General features: G+C 42.2%; 2 protein-coding genes across 6 annotated transcripts in view; both read left to right on the forward strand.

Moving 5' to 3' along the window:
- The window catches only part of ATCAY (ATCAY kinesin light chain interacting caytaxin), a 602,799-nt gene that overhangs the window by 61,176 nt on the left and 513,852 nt on the right, over positions 1-27,771 (forward strand). The gene's annotated exons all lie outside the window — the stretch shown is intronic.
- Positions 1,576-26,933, forward strand: NMRK2 (nicotinamide riboside kinase 2). The gene is made up of 8 exons (XM_048498896.1): positions 1,576-1,779; positions 7,230-7,320; positions 12,730-12,778; positions 12,993-13,164; positions 22,851-22,922; positions 25,353-25,459; positions 26,400-26,485; positions 26,592-26,933. The coding sequence occupies exons 1-7, from the start codon at positions 1,754-1,756 to the stop codon at positions 26,483-26,485; spliced, it is 603 nt and encodes a 200-aa protein (XP_048354853.1). The 5' UTR covers positions 1,576-1,753; the 3' UTR covers positions 26,592-26,933.

The following is a 27,771-nucleotide window of genomic DNA, read 5'->3' on the forward strand; positions in this document are numbered from 1 at the left end:
GCAGCTACAGTTTCACATGATTTAGAAACAACATAATTCCTCAAGACCTGGCCCACCCTTAAGGAGGATCATGTTTCTTTCACACACTGTGCTACATCATGCAGTGCTGAAAGAGTAAAGAGTTCATAATGGTTTAATGATTCTACAAGAGAGGGATGGAAAATACCATGCCACTAGCTCCCTTTTTCTCCCCTTTCGCCGTACCCTCTCCCTTGCTGTCCTCTCCAACCTTCTTAGCCAGGCATTCTCCTCTCCCCTAACTGATCCCTAACTTTTAAAAAGGGCTTTCCCCCCTGATTTTGTACACACAGAGATATCAGAAGTAAGGAGTTTTTTTTAACCCCCATAGACATTTTGTTTAAGTTTTCAGAATTTTCTAGCTCTGTTATACAGATAGGTTTTAAGTTACTCTGAGAGCTGTTTGGTAGAGTGTATTGTCGAAGGCTTTCACGGCCGGATTCAACTGGTTCTGGTGGGTTTTCCGGGCTGTGTGGCCGTGGTCTGGTGGATCTTGTTCCTAACGTTTCGCCTGCATCTGTGGCTGGCATCTTCAGAGGTATATCACAGACTTCCCTCTGTGATATACCTCTGAATACCAACAAAACTCTGAAAGCGAAACGTTAGTGAACAAAATACCACACGGCCACACAGCCTAGAAAAACAACCAGCAATTGATTCTGTTAGAGTGTTACTTAATTTATTTTAAAACACATACACAATCAGCCTATGTTATTTAAGACATTACAAAATAAATCAAGTGTGCACTTATAGAAGAGTTGTTAAACATCACAGACATGCAGTCTCTGTCAACTGAATATTTTCTAACGATTTTACAGAAATTAAAGAAATAATATTACAAGGTCTGGTTGGAATGCATATGACTCAGTGGTCTTGTTTAAACAACTCTTGGGCTTTTCGGAAATCCTATAGAATATTCTGTTTTTCTCTTTCTTTTCACCTCTTTTTCTTCTCTTTATTCTCCAAACACTTCAGTCCTTTGTCAGTCTATCTAATGCTACTTTTCTCTCTCTATTTCCTTCACTTTATGATTCTATATGTGTTTTAATCTTAATATATAAGTAAATGTGATTCTTATGTTTAAGAGACTATATTATTAAGTACTAATGTATAAATGCTTATTATATTGGTTCTCTTGGAAAAATAATGGTAAGACTTCTGTAACTTTTGTCTCTATTATAATAAAAAAAATTAAAAAGAAAAGAAGCCGGCTTAAGTTCCGTGATTAAAGAAAGACAGAATAAAAAATATTATAAAATAGATATCACTAGAATATAATAAGACGATGTAGGAGAGTTTCTCATCTCCAGCACGGCACTCTGAAAATGTAATAAAAGAGGGTGACATTTCCACTTTTCTCATTACTAATTTAGGCAAAAGGGAATGGCAGCTAAAAAAGCTATTTATAAACTAAGTAACTAAGACCAGCCAGAAGCTAGAGGAGGGTGTCTGAAACAGGTGCAAGCGCACTGCGCATGGCCAGTCACACTCTGCTCAAGATTGGCTCAGAGGGTCCGCAGGGAGTGCTTTGCATTTCCTCCACGGGGTGGGGAAAGGGAGAGAAAGGGGAGAGGCCATCACTTCTCTGGTGTATAAATGACAGCCACACAGGCCTTCTTCCTGAATGAAATAGTTCAGGCAAGGGGAACAGCAAGTTAGGTGGTCTTTGCTCTCTTGCATTATTCTCTTCCTACTTTTATTTCTGCATTCCTGCCCAAACAAAAAAACCAGGAAGATGAAATACATCATTGGAATAGGAGGGTAAGTTGTTCTATTTTTGTCTTGCTGCTTTGTTTTGCTTTTTCCCGCTTGCATGCTCCCAGCATTTGAGGCATATTTGGACATTACTTTTTTTAAAAAAGTGAACTTAGAAAAAAGGATTCACGAGGTCATTGAGTCTATTTTTTTTAATATAGCATTTCAAGCTCTTACAAGACAAATCTTTGATTTTTTTAAAATATGGTTATTAGCCACTTTGAATGCTTCTTTGGAACAGAAAGATGAACTATAAATTTACTTAGTAGCTATACAAAGACTTGAAGAAAAATGGATAATAAATAGTTAAGTATATATGGAAAAAATAACCCCTTAATAAGACTACAGCTTGATATGACAAGCCAAGGGATCGAATTCCGTGTAGTGTCCTCATTTGAATGAAATAGAAACGGTTAGTATTGATTGCAATTGTATGATAGGGATCAACTCTTCAAACTTACATTCCCAGTATGTCAAAAGCTTTAAAATGCACTTTTAAAAATGGCTTTGGCACAAAGTATAAATAAACTACTATCACCATTAAATGGGGAGAGGATTATGGCATTATGAGTGTATTTATAAACATGGAAGGAAACAAACCACAAACAGGGTATTATAATATTGCCCACTTATGCATTTGTAGTGCTTAAAACCTATCATCATTGCTTAAATTCTTAATGTTCCATTTAACTAGGGGAAAGGACAGGAGTGTCCTTTCGAAATCTAATTCTTTAAATTAAATTAAAGAATCCCCTAGTAGTGTCATAGTATTCTAAAAGGATGTTTAACCCGTTTTCTAAATTTGCTGTCCAGGCTACTTCCCTCTCTTATTTTGTGAAACAGGGCAGACTTTTTGTAATTCGAGACTTCCTACTGCTCCAGAGGGCTTTGCATAGCCTGATGGAAACCACACACAGATGCAAAAACACCTTAGGCATCAACATTTAAGAACCCATCCTTTTTTCCTTCATAAAGGGAACTAGAATGCTGGGTTTGCTTCGCCTTCTTTCCAAATACAACTTTCAAGGCTGCCCAAGTTTCTTAAGTCCCATTACCCAATTCTGACAGATTTTTAAGCCTTTTAAGCCTTTCATTTTGTTTTATGTAGCAATCCCTCTCCTCAAAGCAAAGCTGCAGAAAGGAAGGTTATTGGGACCCTCCTTGTTTGTAAAGGGAGAAAATTCCTTTTGTTTGCTTCATAAAACCACCCTATTCTTATTGATTTATAATTTTCTAATAAGGGGGGGGGCCCTTACTGAAAGGCAAGCTAGTTTTTGTCTAAAAAGCAGGATAAATAGATATTATTGCTCTGTCTGCTTAAAAAATGAAAATAAAAATCCCTTTTGTGTGGTTTATAAAAACGCCCTATTGTTATTGCTTTAAAATTTGCTCAGAAGTTCTTAGAAGGGGGAAAGCCTTTCCGAGTTTTTGGTTAAAAAGAGAAAATAAAAATCCCTTTTTGTGTGCTTTATAAAAACACCCTTTTATTATAGCTTTAAAATTTGCTCAGAAGTTCTTAGAAGGGGGAAAGCCTTTCTAAAAACAGCTAGGCGTTTTTGGATTGGTTAAAAAGAGAAAATAAAAATCCCTTTTGTGTGCTTTATAAAAAACACCCTATTATTGCTTTAAAAATTGCTCAGAAGTTCTTAGAAGGGGGAAAGCCTTTCTGAAAGCAGCTAGGCGTTTTTGGATTGGTTAAAAAGGGAAAATAAAAATCCCTTTTGTGTGGTTTATAAAAACACCCTATTATTATTGCTTTAAAATTTGCTCAGAAGTTCTTAGAAGGGGGAAAGCCTTTCTGAAAGCAGCTAGGCGTTTTTGGATTGGTTAAAAAGAGAAAATAAAAATCCCTTTTGTGTGGTTTATAAAAACACCCTATTATTATTGCTTTAAAAATTGCTCAGAAGTTCTTAGAAGGGGGAAAGCCTTTCTAAAAACAGCTAGGCGTTTTTGGATTGGTTAAAAAGAGAAAATAAAAATCCCTTTTGTGTGCTTTATAAAAAACACCCTATTATTGCTTTAAAAATTGCTCAGAAGTTCTTAGAAGGGGGAAAGCCTTTCTGAAAGCAGCTAGGCGTTTTTGGATTGGTTAAAAAGAGAAAATAAAAATCCCTTTTGTGTGGTTTATAAAAACACCCTATTATTATTGCTTTAAAATTTGCTCAGAAGTTCTTAGAAGGGGGAAAGCCTTTCTGAAAACAGCTAGGCGTTTTTGGATTGGTTAAAAAGGGAAAATAAAAATCCCTTTTGTGTGGTTTATAAAAACACCCTATTATTATTGCTTTAAAATTTGCTCAGAAGTTCTTAGAAGGGGGAAAGCCTTTCTGAAAGCAGCTAGGCGTTTTTGGATTGGTTAAAAAGGGAAAATAAAAATCCCTTTTGTGTGCTTTATAAAAAACACCCTATTATTATTGCTTTAAAAATTGCTCAGAAGTTCTTAGAAGGGGGAAAGCCTTTCTGAAAGCAGCTAGGCGTTTTTGGATTGGTTAAAAAGGGAAAATAAAAATCCCTTTTGTGTGCTTTATAAAAAACACCCTATTATTATTGCTTTAAAAATTGCTCAGAAGTTCTCAGAGGGGGGAAGCCTTTCTGCAAACTAGGCGTTTTTGGATTGGTTAAAAAGAGAAAATAAAAATCCCTTTTTGTGTGGTTTATAAAAAACATCCTATCCTGATTGCTTTAAAATTTGCTAACAATTTTTCAGGAGGGGTAAAAGCCTTTCTGAAAAGAGGGCTGAGTTTTTTTTTCTCTGAAAAACGGGATAAATATGTATTTTTTTTTTAAATTGCAGAGCATGATTAAAAAGTAAAAATAAAAAAAAATTTCCCGCTTTGCCCTCCCAAAAATCCCCCTCAGATTCCCGCCTTCCCCTCCCCCGCGCGCGCGCGCCACAAAATTAAAAGAATCATAACGGACAACCCTGAGTGAATAATAACGGACAACTCCACCGGCGTGTCAATTAGGATCGTCACGAAATTGCCGCCCACTCCTTGGGCCGCCAACCAATGATGGCCCAGCGCGTGAGGAAAGGCGGCGAATTTCAAAAGACTTTTGCCGCGCCCCCTTTTCCTAATTTGGTCATCTCAAGCATCCTTGGCTTGGCCGTGGTAGAAGGGATTGCGCGCCTTTTTTCTTTAATTCTGCAAGGTGGGATGAGCTTAGTGGTGGCGAACCAATGGCACTCCAGATGTTCATAGACTACAATTCCCATCAGCCCCTGCCAGCATGGCCAATTGGTGGTGCCCGGGGCCAATTGGCCATGCTGGCTGGGGCTGATGGGAATTGTAGTCCATGAACATCTGGAGTGCCATAGGTTCGCCAAAGCCTGCTTTCAAGTAAGCATGCAAAGCTATGCAAAATGCGCCTTTGCACCCTTACTCCCAGCTGTGTAGAATTCATTTATTTATTTGTTTATAGGTATTTTTAGCCTATATAGGTATTTTTAGCCTTTGGTATACCCAAAGGTCTGAGGGCAGGTGACCACATCAGACAAACATCATAAAACATCTGGAAATCTCAATCAGTAACAACATAGCAATAACACTTTATTAAAATCCATAAAACCTATCCAAATCCATAAAATATATTAACATTCATTAAAAGCCTGCCTGCGTTTGTTTGGAAGAAAGCAGCGATGAGTTTTACTGGGACTAAATGTTATAAAAATCCATAAAGCTTATTAAAATTTATCAAAATTTGCTTGGAAGCAAGTCCCACTGGGACTAAACGTATGAAAATCCATAATGCCTATTAAACCTTATCAAAATTAATAAAACCTATCAAAATTTATAAAAAGCCTGTCCATTTTATCTGGAAGTAAAACCCACTGAGTTCCACTAGGACAGTGATGGTGAACCTATGGCATGGGTGCCAGAGGTGGCACTCAGAGCCCTCTCTGTGGGCACGTGCAAACAGAGCCCCCTCTCCCGCCCTCGCACATCTAGGCTGGGCTGGGCTGCTGGGCTCGATTATTAGCATTAAACCTAAGACCTAGTTTTGGGGAAGCAGTGTAGGTAACCCTATTAAGCGCTGTTAAATCCCACTGATTTTCATGCAAAGAACTAAAGCGTGATCCTTTACCTGGGAGTAAGCTCGGTTGCTGGCAGTGGGGCTTGCTTCTGAGCAAGCCCTCCTAGGGTCGTGATTCACCCGTTGGAAGAGTTGCATGGATGCTTCAAAGCAAAGCCACCAACTACCACCAAGCTTACTCCCAAGTAATGCACACCTCGGAGCCAACCGTTTTTTCTAAACTAAAACCTCAGTATTCAGATTAAATTGCCGTGTTGGCACTTTGCGATAAATAAGTGGGTTTGGGGTTGCAATTTGGGCACTCGGTCTCGAAAAGGTTCGCCACCACTGCACTAGGACTTATTTCCAATGAAGAGATGCTTAAAATACAGGATTTCTGCTGCTTCAGACTTGTGTGCTAAGAGCCAGGCCTTTCCTGCCTCAAAGGGTTGATATGGAGATAGGAAATCCTTGCAAAAAAAGAGGCTAATTTTAGCTAAGGGTGAGGGATGTTTTCTGGTTTTGCTTTACAAGATTCTCTTATAATTTGGGGGGAGAATAGCTATAAATACTCTGATCATATCATACTGAGATGCTTCCTTCTTTAAAAGAGCCGATGGCTCAGTGAAAAAGCATGTTCAGCTTCTTTTATTACTAGTTTTGAAAAGCCACAGGGATCAAGTAATATAAAAGATCCTATGCTTCAGACCCTAAAAAACTCCCTATCGGAGCAGACCATACCAACCTTCATGAGCTTAAATGTACAAACTAGGAAAATCATAAACTGTTTAATTATAGTCCTTGTTTAGGGTTGCCAGTTTTATTTGATACGTTGCCCTCATCTTCATCAGTTCCATGGCAGTATGGAATTCCACAGGGAGAGCTTTTCCTCATCTAAGTCCCTGTTGGATTGCTGCCTGCCATGTAGCTTTCCAAGGCCCTGCCCAAAAAGCGGGTGGTGAACCAAATGACGCGACTTTCCTGTATGTCATTATAAATAACAATACAACTGGAACTATACAGAGTCTTAGGCTCATTCCACACACGCAAAATAATGCATTTTCAAACCACTTTCACAACTGTTTGCCAGTGGATTTTGCCATTCTGCACAGCTTCAAAGAGCACTGAAAGCAGTTTGAAAGTGCATTATTCTGCATGTGCGGAATGAGCCTTACTGTATAATCCCCCAAATTAAAGTGGAGTGGAAAGGCAGAAATTTTGGAATTTTGATTTTTATCTGTAGGTTTGTTTGAAAATAGGTCTGTCTCCCATAATCTTCCAGCAGATCTTTCCAGTAAAGATGCATTCAGTCCTGAGGAAACTGTGCCTTTTCCCCATTATTAACATTTGACGTCACAAAGGTGACACGTGCTCATTGAATTCTCTATTCCCATTAAAGTTCTAATGTTGTCTTCTGCAATTCTGCTCCAAATTCTTGTCTTATGTAGCATGACCAATGGTGGGAAAACCACTCTGACCAATAGACTTATCAAAGCACTTCCAAACTGTTGTGTTGTCCATCAAGATGACTTTTTCAAGGTAAGCATAACTTTGCCTGTTTAACTTTTTTCAAAAAAACAGCAACATTGTTCTTGCAGTGATTTAAATGTGCAGTATGCATCCTAAAGAGTCCGAGACCATTGCTTTGTTAGCACAATCCAGGTATGCATGTATACAGCACACTTTTGAGCATGGATATGTGTGTGTTGGCATAAATTCTTTTCATCAAGTACCAGAAATGATTGGTCAGATTCGTGTGTGTGCTGATAGGGATGGGGAAATGCCTTTAACATTCTTTAACCATCCTGTTGTGAATATAATAAAATGAGCATTAAAGAGCAATTAATCTGCTTTAAATTGATCTTGACCGGGCTCCTACAGAAACTGCGGTTGACCGGCAGTTATCCACAGTATATCGACCAATAGCTTTCAAATGTCCTTCCTCGATAACCTTTTCAATGAATGAGCTGCCAGGAAACAGGGGTGGCCAACCTATGGTGCTCCAGATGTTCATGGACTACAATTCCTGGTGGGAATTGTAGTCCATGATCATCTGGAGCGCCATAGGTTGGCCACCCCTGAACTATAGGTTTCAGATGCTTCTGAGTTATATTTTGAGACACACACTTTGTTCATATGTAGCTGTATTTGGATCTCCTTCACTCCTATAATGCATTGAGGGTATGCTTAATCTTATCCACACTCCCATTTCTGGTAAACCAGTAAACCCAGTAAACAAATTTTCAGGAACATTTTCTTCCTGCTGAAAAATCCCCCCCCCCCCCATAGATTTAAAACTACAGTATATGAGCAATGCTTTGTGCACTAACTGTACATGTTCTTTAAGTGGATTATCCTGTAGTTATGCATGTATATTTAATCAACAAGCTTCAAATTGCTTGTAATTATATCCCGGAACTTGGCCAGTGTTTGTAATCAAATGTGATATTTAGAATAACAAATCAATTGTTTCTGTCAGACTACTGGCATTTTAACAAGAATTGCCAATGGATCTTGTTTAAAAGAATATAAATACTTTCAGAGTTTTAAAATGTATATTATTACCCTTCCTCTTAGCTCTTCAAATATGCCCATTGGCACAATATTTTTAAAGCTGTCTTACAGTTTAGCCTTTGAATTGTAATCTCACAAGTTTTTAAAAATGTGTTTTCCACACCCACATGCCTCAAAATTTGACAACACTATATTTCTGCCTGGATAAATCCTGACATGTATACCCAGTGTTCTGGCAGTTAAAAACAACCCGGCTAATTCAAGGGGATAGTGTGTTCCATAGGGACAGAAATGTGTTGCTTTTATTTTTGTTTAGTAAACAATGTAGCTTTATATCATGGAAAAAATTGTTTCACACATATATGCAGTTTTTTTTCACTTCTGCCTTAGCAGAGGCAGTTTACACACACACACAAACATCTACTATCCTCAAAAATTACAGCCTATTCTCCCTCATAGAGCTGTTCTGTTTATTTGAAAATCCGCAGGCTCACATGCATTTAGGATACCAGTGACTCACGTGTATCTTCCTTCAGTGCATATCATATAAAATTTGGCTACAAGATTTATGCACTCCAGTGGGTTTGCGTGTTTACCCAACACACAGGCACTCTATGACACCTGGCACAAATCAGAATTTTGCACCAGTTCCACTTGCGGCTTGTTATGCACTTGTGCTAGAAGGACATACATATTCTTACACTGTAAAGTAGGAAACACTCTTAATTTTCAGTGGAAAATATTTCCAAGTGTGCTTAGGGTCCCAGCCATAAGCACACGACCTCAATGATCCATTCTACTGAAGACCAGATGCAACAAAAATAACCTAGAGGAGCTTGCTCCTTTAAGAGCTGTGAGAAGAAAGGCTGCAGCATTGTGACATAACAAGCAATAGGGGCAGAACATCCCTTATCTGCACTGCTCTTAAAGGTACCAAAGTCCATTGTATGTATATACACCATTGTAGCCTACTGTCCCTGAATTACATTACAGGCAGCAGAGGCGTACCAGGGGGTAAACGGTGCCTGGAGACAAATTGTCTCCAGGATGCCCCCAGGCTCCACCCCCCCACCAGCCCAGCTCCACCCCTGATGCCCCAGGCTCCACCCCCCACTGCCCTCAACCCCACCCATGTCACCATGGACATGGGCAAGGTCTAGGATGCCCACCTCCCCCTCCAGACTCCCTCTGCCGGCTGGGCTCCCAGGGTGTCCAGGGTGGGGTTGAAGGCACTTGGAGGCAGCAGGAAGTCCTGCTGCCTCGTTTTTGCATGCCTCGACTGGCAGGGAAGGGGTCGAAGCGCGCAAAAATGATGAGGCAGCAGGACTTCCTGGTCACGTGGGGGGCTGATTCTGCGCCCCCCAGTGACCAGAAGAGTGGTGCCCGGGGACAAGGGTTACCCCTTGTCCCTAGGTAGATACGCCACTGACAGGCAGTTGCTATCAAGTCTACAGCACAACCCTATCCAGAGAGGCATAGTAAGATTAGCATTTTTTTTCTATACAAAAGAAATTCACTGAGGCAGAATAGCCATTTGTAATTTAAGAAAAATGATCAGTTAAAACTCTCTCAAAAGCTCAGCAAGGAATTTCCTCTCCCATAATCATATATCTAATCGTGATGTATAGGCTAGGGTTGCCTGCAGACCTGGGCCAGAACATGCTGTCCCCTTTAACGGAGGCTTAGGCCCCTTCCGCACACGCAAAATAATGCGTTTTCAAACCACTTTCACAACTGTTTGCAAGTGGATTTTGCCATTCCGCACAGCTTCAAAGAGCACTGAAAGCAGTTTGAAAGTGCATTATTCTGCATGTGCGGAATGAGCCTTAGTGTGAGGAAATGGATAGCTGGAGGCTTTTATGGCATGGAACTAAGTACCATCCCAGTAAGCCTCTGTTAGGAAGCCAGCGTGGTATAGTGGTTGAGAGCAGTGGATTCTAATCTGGAGAACCGAGTTGGATTCCCCACTCCTCCCCCTGAGCGGCAGAGGCTTATCTGGTGAACCAGGTGTGTTTCCACGCTCCTACATTCCTGCTGGGTGACCCTGGGCCAGTCACAGTTCTCTGCAAACTCTCTCAGCCCCCCCTACCTCACAAGGTGTCTGTTGTGGGGAGAGGAAGGGAAAGGAGTTTGTAAGCCACCTTGAGTCTCAAGGTGGCTTACAAACTCCTTTCCCTTCCTCTCCCCACAACAGACACCTTGTGAGGTAGGTGGGGGCTGAGAGAATCTCCTCAAGGTGGGGTATAAATCCAAACTCTTCTTCTTCTCTTAAAAAGATAGAACTTCTTTTCTCCAGGCAGTTGGCAACTGTAGGTAGCTCCCGTGAAAATAATAAAAATTCACAACGGGAAGCCACCCAGGAGTAGGATACATCTTCCTACAGACATTGGGGTAATTCTGCAGTTTTGCATAAAAATATCAATACTTGGGGGGGAAATGGGGGCAAAACCCCCCTTTTTTAAGTAAAGGTGGATGGACAGGGGTGGGAATTAGGCATCTGGGGGTAGTGGTGCAGGAACTCAGGAGTGAATTGGGGAGGAAGGAAAAATAGATGATCAGACAGGTTGGGGAGGAAAACAGATTGGGTGTGTTGGGGAAGGACCAGAAACAAGCGTAATAGGAAAGGAGGAAAAAATGGACAGGGGGGTGGGGTTACCTTTCCTCACGAAACTTCACAGATCCCCCCTGTTGTGCCTTTCAAACATTTTCTAAGTTGTGGACATACCTGGGGACTAGCCACAGAAGATGCTGAGATAATCTGCCTTTTGCTATTCTATTATGCACTTGTTAATAAGTGAAGCATTATGCTTTTTGATTGAAGAAAAAATTGCCTCTATTGGACTGTCAGTGGATTCACTTTGCCCTTTGTCCTATTCAGAAGCTTATAGGAAATTAAAAGGTCAGCTATTGGATAGAGAGTTCTCTACCCTAATCACCGCAGCCAAGAAAACATGCTCCCCTCTGTACTTTTCTCTCCCATTTGAATAGGGCCACTTGGCACACTACCTGTATTGCTTAATAAACCCTGTTCAAAGGAGAGCCACAATGCTCGCCAGGTTTAATGTTATGCCTTCTGCCTTGTTACATGGCAGATTTAATAAGCAAGAAAAGGCAAAAAGATTGTGCCCATGTAACGATGGCTCAGTTGAATCTCTGGCCCACCAATTACTTCACTGTCTCAGATTCAAGGAAATCAGATCCAAGTATGTGAATCTCACTCCTTTACATTTACCCCATCTCCCCGATTTAATTAGATTACACTACTTGTTGGACAACCCTGATCCCTCTCTCTGTATGATAGTGGCAGACTTTCTCCTGGAAATTACTAAATGCCAGTAGATTTCCCTCGTCCTAACACGTATATCCTGTATTGTATAATTTTTTTTAAAAAAGCATTATGCTTTTTCATGGTTCATATGGTTCCCATGCAGGCTTGCCAACTCTTGAATTAACCCCATAAAGCTGTGTCTTGAGCACCTTTTTTAATCTGCAGGTAATCTTAATGGTCAGTTTCAGGCCAAGAGCAAATTAGGTTGGTTGGTTTTTTCTGCTCAGTTGGCAATCCTGTATGAATCTCAGGTCCCAGGGTACGCTGAATGGCACCCGAGGCAGTCGCCTAGTCATTATCTGCATGGGAAACCTCCTAGAAATCATGTAATTGTCATGTTAAGTTCTGATATATCCAGTATATAAATGTCAAAATATTTTATCTCTCAGTCCCACCATTTTACTGGGCCAGGCCTTGCTAGAAGGATGGGGTCATGTGGTTTCTAGATCATTCCATGGTCTGTAATGTAATATTGTGACAGTCAGTTATATCTCTGCCACTAGAACCGTGGTGGCGAACCTTTGGCACTCCAGATGTTATGGACTACAATTCCCATCAGCCCCTGCCAGCATGGCCAATTGGCAGGGGCTGGTGGGAATTGTAGTCCATAACATCTGGAGTGCCAAAGGTTCACCACCACTGCACTAGAACCATGTATCCATACTCGTGTAGCCATGAACTGCTATGGATGGTATTTGAAACTGGGAAATTATGGCTCAGTTTAGGGCCAGAGAGGGAACCTAGGCCCCTTCCGCACACGCAAAATAATGCGTTTTCAAACCACTTTCACCACTGTTTGCAAGTGGATTTTGCCATTCCGCACAGCTTCAAAGAGCAATGAAAGCAGTTTGAAAATGCATTATTCTGCATGTGCGGGATGAGCCCTACACTGGTTTTGGGACAAGGAGGACAAAATGAAGGCTGGGTTACAAACTTGAGATCTACTGTTGTGTACTTTTTTTGTAGTTGTTGTAGTTGTTGTTTTGCTAAGGGGAAGCCTGTTGCCTCAGTTGTATTGTACAGTAGCGTCCAGGTTGTGATCGGGTCACAGGTAAACTGATCCCCCCTGTGTTTGCAGCAATGTTTTATTGCTCACTATATTTCAGCCACAAGATCAAATAGAAGTCGGGGAAGACGGCTTTAAGCAATGGGATGGTAAGAGCGGTGTTCGCTATAAGATGCAGTAATGTATATTTTCCTAAGTATTTTTCTTTTCATTTATCACTATAACATTATTAAATAAAACACTTTAATAACAATAAAATTAATAATTCTACCATTACAAGTTCATACATTTTCACACTCTCTATGGGTTATCTCTTTTTTGACTGATTGGGACCTCTGTATATTTTCCTTTTCTTCTAACTAGTTCTGGAGTCCTTGGATATGGAGGCCATGGTGAGCACTGTTCACGCCTGGGTGGAGAACCCTGTGAAGTTTGCCCGATCGCATGGAGTGAACATTTCGCCAGGCCCGAAGGAGCTCAGTTCTGATGACATCCACATACTGATCGTTGAGGGCTTTCTGCTTTACAACTACAGGTAGATACCTCTGGTTTGGGATTCCTGTTAGAGGTTGTGCCAACCTTTCAAATAAACAAAACAGAGTATTGTCGAAGGACCACTCACATATTGAAGAGATAGAAAAAGTGCAGAGAAGGGCAACGAGGATGATTGAGGGACTGGAGCACCTTCCTTATGAGGAGAGGCTGCAGCGTTTGGGACTCTTTAGTTTGGAGAGGAGATGTCTGAGGGGGGATATGATTGAAGTCTATAAAATTATGCATGGGGTAGAAAATGTTGACAGAGAGGAATTTTTCTCTCTTTCTCACAATGCTAGAACCAGGGGGCATCCATTGAAAATGCTGGGGGGGAGAATTAGGACTAATAAAGGGAAACACTTCTTCACACAACGTGTGATTGGTGTTTGGAACATGCTGCCCCAGGAGGTGGTGATGGCCACTAACCTGGATAGCTTTAAAAGGGGCTTGGACAGATTGATGGAGGAGAAGTCGATTTATGGCTCCCAATCTTGATCCTCTTTGATCTGAGATTGCAAATGCCTTAACAGTCCAGGTGCTCGGGAGCAACAGCCGCAGAAGGCCCTTGCTTTCACCTCCTGCATGTGAGCTCCCAAAGGCACCTGGTGGGCCACTGCGAGTAGCAGAGAGCTGGACTAGATGGACTCTGGTCTGATCCAGCTGGCTTGTTCTTATGTTCTTATGTTCTTATATCAAGCCAATCTTTGTGGGACCAAGAGATCTCTGGATGGGATTGTGCAGGTGTGTGTGTGTGTGGGGGGGGGGGGGGCTATTCCAATAGAAGCAAACTTGATTTGAAATGGTTGGGTCCAGCTAGGACAGTATTAGTACCCCACCCCTATGACATGGGATGAACCATCATCAGCGAGGGCTCCGCATGCATTGCACCCCCACCTGGGGGCTCCGCATGCATTGCACCCCCACCTGAGATCCAGGCAATACACAAACCCTCCACCCAAATGATGTGAGTTTTGCAATTGCTTTGGTTTTTTTGAAAAACATCTGGCCACCTGGTTGTTGTGGGTTTTCCGGGCTATGTGGCCATGGTCTGGTAGATCTTGTTCCTAATGTTTCACCTGCCTCTGTGGCTGCCATCTTCAGAGATGTATCACAGAGGGAAGTCTGTTACACAGGGAAGTCTGGACACAGTGTGTTAGAAATGTTAGGAACAAGTTCTACCAGACCACGGCCTCACAGCTCGGACAACCCACAACAACCAAACAAAACAGTTTTGCATTCAAATAGCAATTTTCTGTAGCCACTTGCTGGCACATCTCTGATTTCAGAAAGCTCCCATGCTGGTATTGCTTTTTGGGGGGGAGGGGAAGGGGGGCCTGTTGTTAAAGCCCCAGAATTTTTCAGGTTTTTTTTCTGAAATTTTTCAGGTTATTAAAAAAGAAAGAAAGCCTCTTGTCCTCCCTTCCTTCCCTGCAGCCTGGCTGAGTCCAGCGCTGAACTATGTGGTTCCCCTCCAAAGTCCACGTGGCCCTGTGTTCAACTCTAAGCCTGCCTCTGGACTCCACATGTACCTTCAAGGCAGTAGGTAGTATCCACAGCACCTGCTGCCTCCAAGGGCCATGTGGAGTTCAGAGGCAGGCACACAGTTGAACACTGGGCCAGGCAGTGGAATGCCGAGTTCAGCCTGCCCGTGTCCAGTGTTAAACTGCAGGCTTAAGCTCCGAAGTCCTTGGACTCCGGAGGAGACACACGTAGTTCAACGCTGGATTCAGCCAGACTGCAGGGAAGGGAAGGAGGGCCAGAGGCTTTCTTTCTTCTTTAAATACCCTGTTTCCCCGAATATAAGACATCCCCGGAAAATAAGACGTAGTAGAGGTTTTGCTGAAGTGCGAAATATAAGGCATCCCCCAAAAGTAAGTCGTAGCAGAGTTTTTGTTTGGAAGCATGCCTGACGAACAGAATACAGAAATATAAGACATCCCCTGAAAATAAGACATAGCGCATCTTTGGGAGGAAAAATTAATATAAGACACTGTCTTATATTCGGGGAAACACGGTAGGCATTTTCTGGTTTTTGGCTCCCTTTGGTGAGGGGGGAGGGTTTGAAAAAAAACCCTGAAAAATACTAAGAGAGTATTTTTGGAGGGGTTTCTCTGGTTTGATTTTACCGAATACCCACCCTAATTGCTCTTAAATATACAGGAATGGCATCTGTCAGTTTTTCACCTCGGTCAATCAGCAACCTTAATTCTTCCCAACAGAAGGGCTAAATTAATGAGTATCTGTTTATCCACCACCACCCCTCCCCTGGTCGCCCAGTCTATTTACATTATAAAGCTAAAACCAGTTTAAAACTAGCTTAATGGTTTTTTGTGGAAGGTGCTAGATTCAAGCACAGTAGCACCTTAGAGACGTAACAAGATTTTGAGAGCCAACACTCCCTTCTGCTTCCTTCATCAGCTGCAAGTAGGAAGAGACAAAGGGATGACTCTCAAAAGCTCATATTCCCCAAAATAATGTTGGTCTGTAAGGTGCTACTGGATTTGAATCTAACTGTTCTACTACAGAGCAACACAGCAACAACACAGAGAGCAGCAGTGGCGTAGTGGTTAAGAGCAGGTGTACTCTAATCTGGAGGAACCGGGTTTGATTCCCAGCTCTGCCGCCTGAGCTGTGGAGGCTTATCTGGGGGAATTCAGAGTAGCCTGTGCACTCCCACACACGCCAGCTGGGTGACCTTGGGCTAGTCACAGCTCTTCGGAGCTCTCTCAGCCCCACCCACCTCACAAGGTGTTTGTTGTGAGGGGGGAAGGGAGTTTGTAAGCCCCTTTGAGTCTCCTACAGGAGAGAAAGGAGGGATATAAATCCAACTCTTCTTCTTTTACCCTCTGAAACTATCCGGAGAATAGAGGGGACTGTGATTTGATGAGGACCCTGAGAAATGTCTGTCAGAGAGTCCGAGGTTGTTCGTGCCAATGTATGTAGAGTTCCAGGACTGGAACTTTTCTCATTCAGTTTGGCTCTAAATATCATCCACAAAGAGCTTATCCGATATGGAACAGACTGTGCCGTTTCCCTGGACTAAAAGAGCTGTCCCCTCAGGTTGGTTTAGCCCACCCCCACCAGGAACTATATGCACGTCTACTTCCACTAGTGGAAACAAAGGAGAGGGGAAGAGTGTTTTCTGTGAAGAAAATGCCTTCCCAGCTGCATAATTTCAAGCTATTTTAGGGGGCCCTTGTGGATTCTGTGTAGATTGTGCCTCGGGGATGCCTTATACTGAAGAAGTGTCCCTTATTCCAGAATACAACAGTCCCATAGAATAGAATTCATGCATCTGAGAGACGTCTGAGGGGGGATATGATTGAAGTCTATAAAATTATGCATGGGGTAGAAAATGTTGACAGAGAGAACTGTTTCTTCCTCACAATACTAGAACCATGGGGCATCCATTGAAAATGCTGGGGGGAAGAATTAGGACCAATAAAAGGAAACACTTCTTCACGCGACGTGTGATTGGTGTTTGGAATAGGCTGCCACAGGAGGTGGTGATGGCCACTCACCTGGATAGCTTTAAAAAGGGCTTGGATAGATTTCTGGAGGAGAAGTCGATTTATGGCTACCAATCTTGATCCTCTTTGATCTGAGATTGCAAATGCCTTAGCAGACCAGGTGCTCAGAAGCAGCAGCAGAAGGCCATTGCTTTTATGTCCTGCAGGTGAGCTCCCAAAGGCACCTGGTGGGCCATTGCGAGTAGCAGAATGCTGGACTACTCTGATCCAGCAGGCTAGTTCTTATGTTCTTATGTTCTTAATACTATATGCCTAATCCATTTATTCTGCAAAATGCTCTGGCTACCAATCTTGATCCTCTTTGATCTGAGATTGCAAATGCCTTAACAGTCCAGGTGCTCGGGAGCAACAGCTGCAGAAGGCCATTGCTTTCACATCCTGCACGTGAGCTCCCAAAGGCACCTGGTGGGCCACTGCGAGTAGCAGAGAGCTGGACTAGACGGACTCTGGTCTGATCCAGCTGGCTTGTTCTTATGTTCTTAATCATAGAGCTGGAAGAGACCACAAGGACCATCAAGTCCAACCCCCTGCCATGCCGCAACACACAATCAAAGCACTCCCAAGCACTCCCTCTTTGTTTTAGGCTCCGTAGTCCCAAAAGCGTCCCTGAGAAAATGGGGACCCCAAGGAAGAGGCTTATAGGAGGCATTTGGGGCTGCCATGGGAAAGGCAGGACAGCTGCAGAAATCCTTACCCCATAGAAACCCCAAAACTAGAGCTGTCCACGTGGGGCTTTTTCCCTGGAAGCCCCCCACTGTAATGAGTCACTTGGATCCCATTTTCCCCCTCATTATTCCAGAAGAAAGGTAAGCTTCATTTTCTCTGAAGTAAAGAGGAAACTGTAGCATGGCTGTGGAGGCTCCTGTCCACGCTACTGCTTCCCCGTGGCAGGGGGAATTTAGCTCTGAATTTACCCCTACAGCAAGGCTGGGAAAAGAGAGGCAGGGGGAAGGCCTTTTAAGGGGGGTATGGAAGTGGCAACACAGCAAGTGAGTCAGAAACAAGGTGCACAGATGTTAGGAGCAGCAGTGGCGTAGTGGCTAAGAGCAGTGGCTAAGAGCAGGTGCACTCTGATCTGGAGGAACCCGGTTTGATTCCCAGCTCTGCCGCTTGAGTTGTGGAGGCTTATCTGGGGAATTCAGATTAGCCTGTACACTCCCACACACGCCAGCTGGGTGACTTTGGGCTAGTCACAGCTTCTCGGAGCTCTCTCAGCCCCACCCACCTCACAGGGTGTTTGTTGTGAGGGGGGAAGGGCAAGGAGATTGTCAGCCCCTTTGAGTCTCCTACAGGAGAGAAAGGGGGGATATAAATCCAAACTCTTCTTCTTCTTCTTCTTCTTCTTCTTCTTCTTCTTCTCCTCCTCCTCCTCCTCCTCCTCCTCCTCTTCTTCTTCTTCTTCTTCTTCTTCTTCTTCTTCTTCTTCTTCTTCTTCTTCTTCTTCTTCTTCTTCTTCTTCTTCTTCCTCCCTGCACCCACAGCCAGCCTAACTAGCTTCACCCTTCCCACTCCCTTGCATGACTGCTCAAGCCTCCCCTCTCTCCCCTTCGTTCCAAGCTGCCGGCTCCTTCCTGCTTCCTAATCATCCTGCCGGCATCTTTGGGTAGCCAGTGAGTGGAAGTCAAAAGAAGCTCAACCACATGGACTTAGCCAAAATACACTGACCTGTAAATTCTCATATCGATATATGGACATCTCGATATAATAACAACAGAGTGCTTGGTCCTGCTATACACCCAATGTTCCTGTGTACCCTTCCCCCCTTTTCCAGGATTGGTGTGATTTCCCCTTCTCCCATGCATTACAGGGTTGACAGAGGGTGGATGTGAAGGTAGATCTAATGCAGGAATATCAAAATACCAAGAATATTGAAATACCAATAACAAACCTCTCTCCTCCCATGGCAGCAGCAGTGGCAGGAAGTATGTGTGAAGGGTGTGTGTGTGTGTGTGTGTGAATATCAGTTCTAGGATATGGTCCCCTTCAGCAGAGTGTGGGGCAGGCAATTGCTTTGCCTCTTTCATTGGGGGGGGGGGTTCTTTTTGGAAAAGGGACTGCAGTATTGAAATAACTGAAATAAAATTTGGTTTGTAGCTACATAAGAATCTCCACCCTATTGTATTAGTGGGGAAGAGGTACAATAATGATTTGTTTAATTTCACTTTTCTTTCTTTCTTCTTGTTTATTACTAATATCAATACGGCAATGATGGGAAATAACAGCATGTACCAGCAAAGGTTTTTGTGCCTCCCCCCCCCCCCCTTTATTGTATAATTCCCTTATTGAAGAATGGGAGAACTTATGGATAGCTTCTGATTATTCAATATTATTTGTACTTTTCTTTTTTTCTTTCAACTTATTTTCATGTATTTTAATTTTTGAAAACCAATAAAAAATAAAAAAAAACAATAAAAGCACTGTCGATATAGCAGCAATTTAAAGGGCTTTTGACTGAGTGCCTTTGAGAGGGAGTTGATGGATGGGTTAAGAAAACCAGGAAAAGCAGAGGCCCCAGAGACTTCAGCAAGCAAGCTGCGCAGTAGCCATGGAGTGCCTCCTTGTGTGTAAACAGAAACACGAGAAGACTCCACTACAACCCCACTGCGCAGCAAAGAACCCTGAAGTAAGTGCTCCATATATAATGGGCCATAAACAGCCAGATGGCCAAATTGTGCCAAGAAGACTTTTTTAACAAAAAAAACTCAGTTCATAGATACGCATCATCCAGTCAGGATGTGAATATCTTTTTTTCTGGAGCTTTCAGAGGTTCTCAGGGACAATCCCTTTGAAAACACTTCAAAGGCAGTAGAGATCTAGCGAAGGACAAGATGTTATCAGTGACATATTATTTTACATTTCCAGTCAAAACAACCCACTAAATTATCCTATCAAAATCTTGGCTTACAGTGATTCATCTAATATTTGAAGGTCACATCCAGGAGAGGGTATGCATAAGTTTGCCAAGCCATTTTTGGAGGGTGGGGGAACCCAGCAGGTATGTAAAAGCTAGGCAGAACTCTGGTGTTTGTCCTTCTCCATATAACGTCAGCTGTAAATCACTTGTCTCTGCCGCATACATACATATCAGAAGTGACTCTGCAAAGTGCTTTGGCAGTTTGCCTCTAGCCTTTAGCTGTTTTGAAGGAACTAAAACAGAGTTTTATTTTTCACAATAGTTATACACTATTATTAAATTGTTAAATTTAAAATCATATATGTCATCTATGGATTTTGCTTTCCAACTTGACAGTTCATTTATAAAGATATAAAATGGATTAAAAGGGTTTAGCCATTCAATTCTAAGACAAATTTGTAAAACAGATACCATATGACTATATTTAAGATCCAACGCCAGGAAATATCTAGCACTTCCCCGATTTAGTGCTATTTGCTAAAAGGATATATCATATCTACTCCCTCGCAGGCTCCTTTGGAGGAATTACTAGTTAAAACAACAGGATAATTAGATTTTCATAATATTGAAATAAATAAATAAATAACATTGAGCCTTTACATATACATTTTATAGTAAAACCCAAGTGCCATGGCTGAAGGATATTACTCATTTAAATATAGTTTATATTTGCATAATAACTAGATTTCTAAATTTCAACTTTGCACGTTTCCAAGTATCTTTGGCTATTCAAGAAGAAAAATTGTCCACATTATTGGAGATTTTCAATTACAAGGTTCCATTCAAAAAGTTACAGATCTCTTAGGGACATGATCTTCAACAAATAGCTGGCTAATCTCCCAAGCATATCAGGATCATTACTATTTAGTGATTTTACCATTGATATTTTGGACGGTTCTTTACCCCCCTAGAATTACAACTGACGCCCAGTTTGCAGAGATAATGACTGCATTTCCCCCAAATCCCATCCTAAATCCCCAGGAATTTCCCAGAGTGGTGCTGGCAACCCTACTTGTATTTGTGTTCAATACAAAAAGTTCCATTCAAAAAGTTACACAGAATCTCTTTAGGGGACACTTGATTCTTCAACAAATAGCTGGCTAATCTCCCAAGCATATCAGGATCATTACTATTTAGTGATTTTACCATTGATATTTTGGACGGTTCTTTACCCCCCTAGAATTACAACTGACGCCCAGTTTGCAGAGATAATGACTGCATTTCCCCCAAATCCCATCCTAAATCCCCAGGAATTTCCCAGAGTGGTGCTGGCAACCCTACTTGTATTTGTGTTCAATACAAAAAGTTCCATTCAAAAAGTTACAGATCTCTTAGGGACATGATCTTCAACAAATAGCTGGCTAATCTCCCAAGCATATCAGGATCATTACTATTTAGTGATTTTACCATTGATATTTTGGACGGTTCTTTACCCCCCTAGAATTACAACTGACGCCCAGTTTGCAGAGATAATGACTGCATTTCCCCCAAATCCCATCCTAACCTCTTCCCCAGGAATTTCCCAGAGTGGTGCTGGCAACCCTACTTGTATTTGTGTTCAATACAAAAAGTTCCATTCAAAAAGTTACAGATCTCTTAGGGACATGACCTTCAACAAATAGCTGGCTAATCTCCCAAGCATATCAGGATCATTACTATTTAGTGATTTTACCATTGATATTTCTTGGGACCGGGGTTCAACAGAGTTTCCTTTTCAGTTTCTGAAGGAGTCAGTAGAATCACTAGACTAAGAAAGCTCCCAGTGGGGGCTCAGAAGAGCTGCTCAATTTCTCCACCAGAAGTGTTCCAGAGTTTCAAGGTACAAATGTAATAACTGTCAAGTCTCAAACAACTTACAGCAACCCCAGCAAGGAGCTTTCGAGATATGCAAGAAGCAGAGGTGGTTTGTCTTCCTCTGCAGAGCTTCCTTTGGCGGTGTCCTAACCAAGCACTTACCCAGCTTAGCTTCTGATATCCGATGAGATCAGGCTATACCATGCCACCTTCCCTTCTGAATCTTCAGTTAATTTTATAGATTTTCTTCCGGAGTCTTTGAACTACATCTGTTGTTTCTACTTTGGTCAATTAGAAATCATCACAAACACATAAAACACGTCACCCACTAGGCAGCCAATTTAGGTTTGGTATTTCTTATATATTAAGGAACAATGCTCATCACATACAATTGTAATCCTGCTACGATCTATCTCTCATCATATCAACAGAATTTCATCATTCACTGTTGTGTCATCACATGAATTATTTTTCTCTTTTTCTATTCAATAATCTAAACGTAAACACTCCCTTCAAAGATGTTCCTCCTATCGCTCATTCTAAATCTCCCAAGGTTCTTGCAGTTGGATCACAAAAGTTCATTCCATATAAATATTGCTGTCTTCCATTCCATTGCTGGTGGCAGGAACGCGATCGCATCTAAATTGCGGCTACTTCGGGTGCCTCTTTCCTCAGTGCCAATTTGCCATTTACTTGCATATGAGGTGTTCTGTAGGTAATAGACGCTTTCCAAGAAGCTGTTAGATCCTACCACACCACATTGAATAGAAAAAGAGAAAAATAATTCATGTGATGATACAACAGTGAATGATGAAATTCTGTTGCTATGAGATAGATATATGATTACAATTGTATGTGATGTGCATTGTTCCTTAATATATAAGAAATACCAAACCTAAATTGGCTGCCTAGTGGGTGACGTGTTTTATGTGTTAGTGCTTATTTAGACGTTACCTACATCTTTGTTACCTTTACAAGGAACACCGCTCAGAGCCCTTCGGGGGTAGAGCGGTATAAAAAACCCATAAATAAAAATTAGAAATCATGCCAAACATTCTGCCCAGCACTCTCTGGTGACGCAAAGCTCAGTGTAATCAGCAATCTATTATTCTGTGAGCCAATCCCATCCTGCTGTGGACACAGATTTAGATTGCACACATCCTTTGGTCTGATATGAATAAATCAAGTGCCTGATTTATTTTTCCTAAAGAAGAGCTGATTGCCTAGATACTCTGCTACATTTGGATCCAAGTCCAGTAACACGTAGGGATTATTCAGGTTATGAGCTTTGAGAGTCAATTGTTTGTTTCCACAAGTGAGCAAAAGTGTTTGAATGCTCTGCACAAGTCATCAAAAAGTGTTTCTTGTAATCTTATGGAAGACCTTCCCATATGAACTGAAATTTTAAAAAATTGCTAGTTTTCTAATATCACTTTTCTTCTCCCTCAGACCGCTGATTGACTTGTTTGACAAGCGGTACTATTTGGCGGTTCCGTATGAAGAATGCAAACAAAGACGGAGGTGAGAGCAGTTTCTTGATTGTCCTTAATTGGAGGATATTGAACTTTTGTATCACCTTCACTTGGTTCCAATGAAATAGTTGCGTGGTATACAATTTAGTTTTTCTTCTGGTTAAGCCTCTATTCCTAAATGCATTTTTTTCCTTAGGAAATTAATAACATATCTCAGGCATGTGTAATTGGAGCTATAACTGTTTCTACCATCCACACAGCTCTGTATCATACAACAGTTCTTCAGAATTCACCTATATGTTTTCTAATGGTTACTAGGAGCATAACTGGGATGGTCCACCTTTTTGTGCTCATGTTTTATTTATTTATTTATTTGTTATATTTATATACCGCCCTCCCCGAAGGCTCAGGGCGGTTTCCATCAACAATAAAAGTTTAAAACATCGTGTATATAATTTATCTAAAATACATAAAATATTAAACTATAGATGGCTTCAGCTCTTCTATTCCCCTTTATGAACCCACGGGAGGCCAGATGTTTTTATGGCTAGTTGACATCATCCCAGCTGGCCAAACGCCTGGTGGAACAGGTCTGTTTTACAGGGCCTGCGGAAACTTTGTAAATCCCACAGGGCCCTGATCTCACCTGGAAGCCTGTTCCACCAGGTAGGGGCCAGAGCCGTAAAAGCCCTGGCCCTTGTAGAGGCCAGCCGGATCGCTGATGAACGGAGGGGCCTAGAAGGGCGATATAGGGAATCCCAGGTCAGACTTGATTCCAGGTCAGACTCGGATTCCAAATCTCATGACATTCTGTTGGCACGACAATAGTTAAATTGGATAAATGCATTAAATGGATTTGATGATCTCATCCATTGATAAAATCAGTCTGAAAGTATGTAAGTTCCAGTTAACCTTCAAGAACTAGCTTGGTGTAGTGGTTAAGAGCAATGGACTCTTCTAGAGAATTGGGTTTAATTTCCTGCTCCTCCACATGAAGCCTCCCGGGTGGCCCTGGGCACAGTTCTCCCCAAACTCTTTCAATCTCACTTACCTTACAATGTTTCTGCTGTGGGGGAGAGAGGGAGAAGGCGCTTGATATAGAAAAGTGGGAGACAAAAACTAACTCTACTTCTAAAGGAAACATGGCTTATTTATTTTATTTATTTATTATGAGATTTTTATAACCGCCTACCCCTCGATAAATTTGGACGGTGTACAGTACAGGCATTCAGGAAACCAATGGCCCTTTTCCGCGACGTGGGCCAAATACGAAGCAGCAAGCGCCAACTCTGAAGCATAGCAGCGCCAACCTGGCTCCCCTTCCCCCCGAGCGGTGTCAGGCCGCCTCCAAAAACCTCCCTCCTGGAGGGAGGTTTTTGGAAAACAGCGTGTTCCCACCGGCGCGGTGCGAACGGCACCTACGGGAACACGCTGTTTTCCCCTCTCCCCCCCACTCATCTCGTCGTCCTACGTTGCTCTACTGGACTGCTGAGACCCTCCCTCGCTGTCCTCCGACCCCTGGAGGTCGGAGGGCAGCGTGGGCGGGTCTTAGGAGGCCAGCAGGGCGACGCAGGACGACGAGGTGAGGGGGGGACGGGAAAAAGGCGGCTCCGTGTGGAGCCGCCTCTCCCGCACCGGCCTCTGCGGGGGCCGCTCGCACGCTCCCGTGCGAATGGCCCCCACCCCTCCACTGGCAGAATTCCTGCCGGTCCAGGGGCGCCCTTTTTGCAGTGCGGAAAGGGCCAATAATACATAAAAATCAAATTAAATTCACAAATTAAAACTCCATTAAAAAACATAGCAGCATTACATATTGAGTACTCAATTACAGTCATAGTAGTGGTGCCCAATCCCTTTGAGGCCTGTCAGTCTCCTCATTGGTAATTTTATAGGGATTGGGGTTTTTTTTTCCTGGACGAGGCAAGATCTGACAAACTTTGATGAGTATGATGTGGTGAAAATCATTTACACAGAAACTGTGTGTTCAGTTGCATGCTTTTTAAGGAGCTGCATGCTTTTTAAGGAGCAGCAGTGGTGTAGGAGGTTAAGAGCTCGTGTATCTAATCTGGACAAACCGGGTTTGATTCCCAGCTCTGCCGCCTGAGCTGTGGAGGCTTATCTGGGGAATTCAGATTAGCCTGTGCACTCCCACACACGCCAGCTGGGTGACCTTGGGCTAGTCACAGTTCTTCGGAGCTCTCTCAGCCCCACCCACCTCACAGGGTGTTTGTTGTGAGGGGGGAAGGGCAAGGAGATTGTCAGCCCCTTTGAGTCTCCTGCAGGAGAGAAAGGGGGGATATAAATCCAAACTCCTCCTCCTCCTCCTCCTCCTCCTCTTCTTCTTCTTCTTCTTCTTCTTCTTCTTCTTCTTCTTCTTCTTCTTCTTCTTCTTCTTCTTCTTCTTCTTCTTCTTCTTCTTCTTCTTCTTCAGACAGTGATGAGATTGTATCCCAATGTATTCCTTTGCTTGTTTTTGCAGTACGCGTAAATATACTGTTCCTGACCCCCCTGGTCTCTTCGATGGCCACGTTTGGCCCATGTATCTGAAACACAGGAAGGAAATGGAGGCTAGTGAAGTAGATGTCGGTAAGTGATTTGTGTGCATTTGATTTAAAACATCTTTTTGAGACTTACTTGCAAAAAAAAAAAACCTAACGTACAGATTCCAATGGAATAAATCACAAAATGAAGAGATTCACATTTTGAGAAAGGTTTCCTGAAATGAACAGTACACTCAATCTTCCAAATGGTACAATCCAGTGTAGAGTCGCTTCATTCTCAGACCACCAACTTTAATGAACTGAAAGATGGTGCAGCTCTGCTTATGATTGCAGTGTGAATCTCAAATTCAATGTGACTACTGCCGTGTTCCTTAGCACTGTGCTGTGGGAATACCTATTTTAAGCACTAAAACAGTGGTGGCGAACCTATGGCACGGGTGCCAGAGGTGGCACTCAGAGCCCTCTCTGTGGGCACGCGCAAACAGAGTGCCCTCCCCCCCACATCTAGGCTGGCCTGGGCCACTGGGCTTGATTATTAGCATTAAACCTAAGACCTAGTTTTGGGGAAGCAGTGTAGGTAACCCTGTTAAGCGCTGTAAACCCCACTGATTTTCATGCGAAGAACTAAAGCGCGATCCTTTACCTGAGAGTCAGCTCGGTTGCTGGCAATGGGGCTTGCTTCTGAGTAACCCTCCTAGAGTTGCATCGTTGCTTCAAAGCAAAGCCACCAACTACCACCAAGCTTACTCCCGAGTAACGCACGCCTCTGAGCCAACTGTTTTTTCTAAACTGAAACCTCAGTATTCAGGTTAAACTGCCGTGTTGGCACTTTGCGATAAATAAGTGGGGTTTGGGTTGCAATTTGGGCACTCGGTCTCGAAAAGGTTCACCATCACTGCACTAAAAGGACATCGGACTCTAGTTAGGGGAATAGATCTCTAAATCCATCCTTAGTTTTAAATCAACTCTTCTACCAAAACAGCTATAAGCAAAATTGTTCACTGTCAGTTCTTTTCTCTTTCTAGTTTATCTGGATGGATTGAAGTCCAGAGATGACCTTTACATGCAGGTGTTTGAAGAGATACAGAACAATCTTCTAAATGCTTCATAGGTGACTATATCTTGTTAGTGGGGTGCTTCCCATCCTGTAGAGAAAAAAACAACACTTTTTAAAAAATAATTTGAACATTAATTTTATATTTGTTTTTGTCTTTCAGGGCCTGTGGAAACCTGGAAGCTCCTTGTACAAATTTGATGTAAATACTTTATTGGATATTAGTAGAAATGAGTAGGTTTAGACTTTCTGACGCTGTCCTTTGGGAAACTGAGCTTTGTATATAATTGAAAGTGAAGGTAACTTATTTACAATTTGGCCCTGGACAGGTTTTTTAAATAAATCTTTTATATTTTATTGGTTCATCTGTATTCTAAATATGGAATTTTTTTTATAATGGAGCACTTACATTTAGTGTGTGAAGCGATATTGTTTATGTTTGTATCTTTGTGTCATTTACTTGTATAATAACGTATTGAATACTGAGTAAAGTAGCATATAAGTGTATGGTCTCTCATGCTGTCCTGCAAAACAAAATTGTTTCAGTGACCCATTGGACCAGAGGATTCTCAGAACCTTTACAAAGTGCAAAACAGTGCAAAACTGGTACAATGTAGTATAACTGCTTCTACTTCACATCTTTTTTTCCTGCTCAGATGGACAAAGTTTCATCCCAGTCAAATGTATGCAACTCAGATGGCTTTCCAAATTACTGTTCACATCTTTCCTGTATTCTATCAAGAAAAAAAAAACAAGTTTTCAAGTGGCAGGAGGTCTGGCACGTGGAAAAGCCCTTGGGTTAGTTTGATTCTCACACGCCGACATAGTTCAAGGTGTTGAGTACCTTATGGCAAAGTGATATACTTGGATGAGAAACTATCAAGAAAAGCAAGAGCTGCTACATAGAGGAAGGCAAATCACCTCTGCCTTGAAAACCACATGAAGAGTCACCATAGGTTGGTTGTGACTCGTCAGCACCTACCCTGTTTCACTGAATATAAGACATCCCCTGAAAATAAGATGCAGTAGAGGTTTTGCTGAAGTGCGAAATATAAGGCATCCCCCGAAAGTAAGACGTAGCAAAGTTTTTGTTTGGAAGCATGCCCGACGAACAGAATGCAGAAAAATAAGACATCCCCTGAAAATAAGACATAGCGCATCTTTGGGAGCAAAAATTAATATTAATTAATACACTGTCTTATTTTTGGGGAAACACGGTAGTTATCATTCATACACAAGATTTCATTTTAATTTATACCTCGCTTTATCCCCGAAAGACTCAGGGCAGCTAACAACATAAATAAATAAATAAAATATATTATAACACTATGACTAGTAAATAC

Source organism: Sphaerodactylus townsendi, linkage group LG05, assembly GCF_021028975.2.
Source record: "Sphaerodactylus townsendi isolate TG3544 linkage group LG05, MPM_Stown_v2.3, whole genome shotgun sequence".
Lineage (NCBI taxonomy): Eukaryota > Metazoa > Chordata > Lepidosauria > Squamata > Sphaerodactylidae > Sphaerodactylus > Sphaerodactylus townsendi.